The sequence below is a fragment of the Camelina sativa genome, chromosome 12 (assembly GCF_000633955.1).
Source record: "Camelina sativa cultivar DH55 chromosome 12, Cs, whole genome shotgun sequence".
Classification (NCBI taxonomy): domain Eukaryota; kingdom Viridiplantae; phylum Streptophyta; class Magnoliopsida; order Brassicales; family Brassicaceae; genus Camelina; species Camelina sativa.
Genome location: NC_025696.1, coordinates 7,279,799 through 7,286,627, shown reverse-complemented (window position 1 = coordinate 7,286,627; position 6,829 = coordinate 7,279,799). Strand labels below are relative to the sequence as shown.

Here is a 6,829-nt window from a genome sequence, read left to right as displayed (position 1 = left end):
AAGAAGCGAAATAGATTTTTTTTTTCCCTACAGAACACACAAAAAGACGAAACTAACCTCTTAAGAATTGTTGAATCACAGAAAACTCGCCACCAAACAAAACAAAAAAAAATATCCCAATTCTTTCTTCTTCTCTCCCCTGCAACTTGCACTTTCCTCTTCTTCTTCATCTGCTTTGTTTGTTATCTTTTCTCCAAGAAAACCAAAAGCAAAAGACAAAGAGAGATTATTACGAGAAGCTTACATACAACAAATCTTACAAGAGAGTTTTTGATTTTGATTATTAGTTTTAGAGTGATGGGGAAGAAGTGTGATTTATGTAGCGGTGTAGCAAAAATGTATTGCGAGTCAGATGAAGCTAGTTTATGTTGGGACTGCGACGGTAAAGTTCACGGCGCTAATTTCTTGGTAGCTAAGCACACTCGCTGTCTTCTCTGCACCGCTTGTCAGTCTCTCACCTCATGGAAAGCTTCAGGGCTTCGTCTCGGTCCTACCTTCTCCGTCTGCGACTCTTGCCTCGCTCTTAAAAACGCTGCCGCCGGAGGCAGGAACAGGATCTCTCCGGAGAATCGAGATCAGAATGAGGAGGTTAATAGTTTCGACTCCGAAGAGGATCAGATCAGAGACGATGACGCTGAATCTTACGATGATGAGGATGAAGAGTACAGTGATGATGATGAGGATGAAGGTGATGTTGACGATGATGATGAAGAAGCTGAGAATCAAGTTGTTCCGTGGTCTGCGGCGGCGGCGGCGGCGGCACAACCACCTCCGGTGATGTGTTCTTCATCATCTTCTGATGGAGGTTTGGTGACGAAGAGGATAAGGACGATGGAGAATTCAGATCTTCTCTGCTCCGATGTATGGATCTATCTTTTTCTCTTTTTTTTTTCTCGGGAAAGTTATAAACAGAGGAAAGTTTTGGTTTTTAATTTTTGTTTGTTTTTGTGTACAAATGCAGGATGAGATCGGAAGCTCTTCAGCAGTACAAGAATCACGGCCGTTGAAGCGACCGGTGGTTAATTCTATCGTGAGAATGAACAGCGCTGATACATCTGCTTCATCGTCTTCTTCTTCTTTGATCTTTGCTATCGGTAAAAGTAAATCCAGGAGAGATCTCAGCCGTTGATTCCTTTCTTTTTTTTTCCCTTTGAAGTAAATCACAACCGTTCGTTTCCTGACTATACTTTTGTTTTAGTGTTGAGAGATTAGTTCTTTTCTTTTGATCCTATGCGTCTTACAAACTCAAATTTTTTAAGCTTTTGTATTTGACCTTTCTATTGCATGTTGATATTTTTTTTACAAGTAATTCGTATATATTACAGTTTCATATTTTGATTACATGTTTGTGACTTTGTATTATACGATTCTGTGGATCAAATGAATGGTAGGGAGATTGATGGCAGATGAGCACATAAGGTACAAAAAAAGTATATGAATGTGGTTTGCTTTGTAATATCAACCACGCAAAAGATAGAAAGGAATTGTGGGGCCTACATAGGAAATGAAATTATAAAAGTTGAAAGATTTTTTATAAATTTGTATGGGTCCTGAAAGCTTCATTCATTCGCCAAGAACATTGAACCTGTCATATCTCTCTGCCGCGTCTTCGAACTGTTTTTGGTAGTAACTACCACCCTTAAGCTTATCTCAACATGTTCTTGGTTCACATGACATGATCACATCTTTTGTATACACCACCAATATATACGTTAAAAAGAAAAACTATTCAGATTTTTCTTCACATAAAACGTTTTACATTTTTATAAGACATTTTTTAATTCTGTGGTTAGTGAGAGATTAGTGTTGGATAGTTGGCTCTGTTGAATTGTTTATTTATATAAAGGTGTGTGGTTCTCATTCAATCTTTTCGTCGGAAGATATGCGGTTAAGCCGGTAAATTCTATTGCAAACTAGAGAAATAGTATTGTTGTAATGTAATTTTAGATAATTTAATTTAAAGAAAATATAATGTTTTGTTTCTCATTCAATACGATTGTTTTCTACAATTCCAACCAAACAAAGCAAAACCATTTGGTGGCTTTCACAATCAAAGCATGACTAGAGTCAAATACTTCAAACATTTTTAGTCCGTAGTTCCAAAAGTCAAACCAGAACCTAACAGATCAGTCTTTATCCCATATGTTGAGTTTGACAATCAGATTTAAACTACACTAAATTAAGTACAAACCTAACATTTATTCAACTGTAACATAATTTACATTCACACAACATGGTAAATTCTGAATATAATTCAAAAACTGAAACAGGAGATGAAAATTTTGTCTTTTTTTTTTAACCATTAGAAACTGGACCAATAATAAATCAAACATGGCAGAGTATATATATAATATATATGATCGTGTTGTAAAACACTTAGTGGACTCTATCTGACCGGCCCGTGTATTAGCTCTATAGTTACGGTCCATTGTACTTAGGCCCATCGGCCATGTCCTAAAGCCCATGCGGCTATGTATTAGTCTTAGGTCGGTTTACTTAATCCCTTATGGGAACCTATATATATGTAACCTCTTGAGACTTCATTCAATAATAAGAACAAGAGATTTCCCTAAACTCTCTAGTTTACAACACATTATCAGCACGATAGCCTCTAACCCTAAAACCCTAAAAGCAGCCGCCGATTCTCTCTTCTTCCCTAAAACCCTAAACCGCCTCCTTCTTCTTCTTCTTCTTCTTCGAGATTCATCTTCTTTGTCTCGAAGATCTCTTACTGATCCACAAGCATCCTTAGCTCGTGATCAAGTTCTTATCAAAACCTGATCGAGGTTCGTTGGTTCGCGGTTTCGGGGGTGAGTTCGTGAGGAGCTGTTCGAGAGAAGCTGATCGCGGGAAGCTGTTCGTGATCAAGGAAGAGAGGAATTACCGAGGTCTTTAGCTCCCGGTTCATAACCAGTCAGAATCCAATTCGGTGAAGGTAAACAAAGATCTAAACATCCTTAAAACCCTATAACTCGAATTTGGACCTAAAGCTAAAGAACCCTAAAAACATCCAAGTACACAATCTAACAAAGTTCAAATTCCTTAAAATCCTAAGACTTAAAATCGGGTTGCTTAGGTTGTTAGATTGTTTGTTAAATTGCACCAAATAATATCAAGCTTGAAAATTGTTGATTGAACTGCTTGATTGTTGCATAAGAACCTAGAACTGATTTAGATTCATAAGGATCAAATTAAAACAGATTGTTCTAGGAAATTAAAACTTGGATCATTCATGCATAGCAATTAAAATCGGTCCATGTATAGGTTGTTTAAAAATCGGCTACATGAATCAAACTCTTAGGATTTCTTAGACAAGCTTGAACATAGATTTCCTGGAAAATTTTCGGCCATGGAAACATAAAATTTCGAGCATGATGATGTCTAGAATCAATTAGGATAATTTCCAAAACCTTAAATCATTATCCTGAAATTTAAGTAAAATTTACTTTAATATCCTAAGAGTATATCCGATTAAAATAAAAACTTTTGTTAAGTTTCTATAAATCAAAACTTTGAAATCGGATTTAACATATTGGTTAGGATAAGTTCCTAATTAATTATAGTAATTATCCAAAACCTTAAAACCGAAAATATTTACTAAATCCTAGAATGAAAAGGAAAACATAGAAAAGGAAATCCTATCTAGGAATAAGGAAATTGTTGCATGCATTACCTATTTGATTTTGTTGTCTTGCATGCATGAATTTAAGCCACGAAATTGAGTATAATAAAGGCATGGTTCGGTCTCAAATACCGCATGGCCTAAGGCATGGTTCGGTCTCAAATACCGCATGATCTGAATTAATATTTGTGGCATGGTTCGGTCTCAAATACCGCATGGCCTAGACTAAAACAGTTCCATGGTTTGGTCTTAAATACCACATGGCATAATCCAAATTAATTACATGTTTCGGTCTCAAATACCGCATGACCTAAAGTATTTTTCATGAACACCAAAGCTGAAAATAATGAGAGATAAGGCAAGGCATGTTTCGCATGACCTACAAATATATTAAAGGCATGGTAACGGGGGCAAATCCGCATGACCTATTTTGCATGGTAACGGGGGCTAATACCGCATGCTAATGATATGATGCATGTCATAAGTTTGTAAATGTCAAAGACTAAAACAATCTCCAAATATGATCTATGCAATGCATTGAAAATAATTATGGTAGCACTGAAAGAATATAGATATCAAATGATTATCTTGCTGAGAGCTTAGAAAACCAGTACCTCACAATAGATGATCCTATTGACCTTTGGACAGAGCTTAAAAGAAAATATGGACTCCAAAAGATGGTGCTCCTACCAAAGGCTCAATTTGATTAGGAAACCTAAGGAACCAGGAATTCAAATCCCTGGATGAGTATAACTCAGAGCTTTTAAGATTGTCTCAATCCTAAGGTTGTGTGGTACTAAGGTCATTAAGTAGGAATTGTTGGAGAAGAAATTCTCGACATTTCACACAAGTAACATTGTGCTCCAGCAGCAATATCGCGAGAAAGGTTATTGCTACTTTCTGAGCAAAACAATGAGTTATAAACAGTGCTGTGAGGCCTCCTGGATATAACCAATTACCAGAAGCCCACAAAAGTTGATTTGGGAAAGAAAAATGCAGTAGAGCCTAAAAGAGCTTAGAGAGCCTAAGGAGACCAACCACGTCCACAGAGAAAGACACTACGGCCGTGGCCGTGGTGGCAGAGGACGTGGTGGTCGAGGAGGCCAAGCCAGCCGTGGATGTGGTGGTAGTGGCCGTGGGTCCTTTAAACCACACACCAAGGCAAAATCGGTATGTCACCGATGTGGTATGTCTAACCACTGGGCCAAGAACTGCAGAACACCCAAACATCTCATTGATGCATACTAAGGACACAAGTATGATGGTTAAGGCCGTGTAAACCGACTAGGCTTCAGCCATGGTCGGGGGAAAAAGGCCGCGGATTATTTAAAACCGCAACATAAGACCAAGTCCACTTATCATAAATATGGTATGGAGAACCATTGAATAAAGACATGCATAAACTCCTAATTAATCTCTATCAAGAGGATTTGAAAAAAAAATCCAGAAACTAATGTGGTGCATCTCGATGGTGAAGGAAAATTTTGGCCATGAGAATGATGACCAATTAAATTATGAGATTTCTGGTTGCCTAAATATAAGCTTTGGTTTAAAACATAAAATTATTGTCCTATTTATAGAAATGGCCGAGAACATATAATGCTAATGTTAGTACAATTGCGGGTATCGCAAATTTGATAGAAGGCTACGGCCAGGCTCACATTTTGTTGCCTAATGGCACACACATTGAACTAAGTGATGCCTTATACTCACCCAGCTCTAAGAGAAGCTTATTGAGCTTTAAATATATAAGATCAAATGGTTATCATATTGAAACCAAGGGTGAAGGATCTAAAGAGTTCCTCTACATTACAGAAAATGTGAAAGGACAAAAGAAGATCCTAGAGACTATACCTGCAATAGCCTCTGGTTTATACCATGCTAATATTAACATGATAGAAGCTAACTTGGCAAAGCAAAGAAAGAAAATATTCAACGAATAATTCACTATGGCATGACCGGCTTGGCCGGCCAGGTTCGAACATGATGCGTAAACTAATTAAGAGTTCGAAAGGGCACATCCTCAAAGGAAGAAAAGTTATCCCTAAAACTCACGTGTGTAGCATGTACACAAGGGAAGCTTATTATATCCCAAGCATTTAATCATAATGGTATGTCCATGGGGGGAAGTGTGGACCACCCTGTGGCACATGTACATACAGAGAATGGATTAGATGAATCCTTCATTAAGTGTACTCCATTAAATGCTCGACCATTACTCATGAGGTCGAAGCTTCTTGTGTCGGCTTGGGGACACACAATATTACATGCAACAGAACTTATACGCATCAGGCCATCTAGTGAGAATAGATATTCCCAACGGGTCATTAGCCAGACATATCCCATCTAAATCAATATTCGGGTGTGCCGCCTATATTGCATCCACTAAGATGGGATCTCAAAGAAGAATGGGAATATACGTTGGATATGAGTCTCCCACCATTATAAAGTATCTTGAGCCAACCACATGTGATTTATTTGTGGCCAGATACGCGGACTGTAAGTTTACAGAATCCGAATTCCCTATGATTAGGTGGAGAGACTAGCAAGCTGGTCAAAGAATTAATATGGAATCAAACATCCTTAGATTGGCAAGATCCTCGAACTATAGCATGTAATGCAGAAGTTCAGAAGATTATACATCTTCAACAGCTAGCTAATAAATTGCCAGATTCCATTTGACCCAAAGAGAGTAATAAAATCGTACATACCAGCTTGCAATGCACCAGTACGTATTGATGTTCACAAGGAACACAATAATCAAGTTGCTACAGAAAGGTTCCAAAGATAAGATTCCTCGGAAAAGTAAAAGAGGTGCATATCAGACCGAGGCTAAGGGAATTATAGAGAAGCCAGACATTGTCACAGAAACTCCTAAGGCACCAAGTGAGACTCAGGACGCTGAGCCTCAAGAGCCTGAAGGAGTTGACAACAATAAGATCTCAATAAACTATATCATGTCTGGAATATAATGGAACTGCAAAGATGTCGACATTAAATGAAATATTATGCATACAAGGTAGCACTTGAGACAAATGAGGATCTAGAGCCCACGTCTATATTAGAGTGCACTCAAAGCAAAGAAGCTATTTACGTGGAGCTTAACTCTTACAAGAAGAGTAGTGTGTTTGGTCCGACCTTAAGGATAACACCTGAAATTAAAGCCAGTTGGACACAAATGGGTCTTTGTAAGAAAGAGAAATGAGA

General features: G+C 37.9%; 1 protein-coding gene across 1 annotated transcript; it reads left to right on the top strand.

The window, feature by feature from the left end:
- On the top strand, positions 1-1,341 carry LOC104730657 (zinc finger protein CONSTANS-LIKE 4-like). Its single transcript, XM_010449854.2, has 2 exons — positions 1-861; positions 962-1,341. The coding sequence occupies exons 1-2, from the start codon at positions 298-300 to the stop codon at positions 1,127-1,129; spliced, it is 732 nt and encodes a 243-aa protein (XP_010448156.1). The 5' UTR covers positions 1-297; the 3' UTR covers positions 1,130-1,341.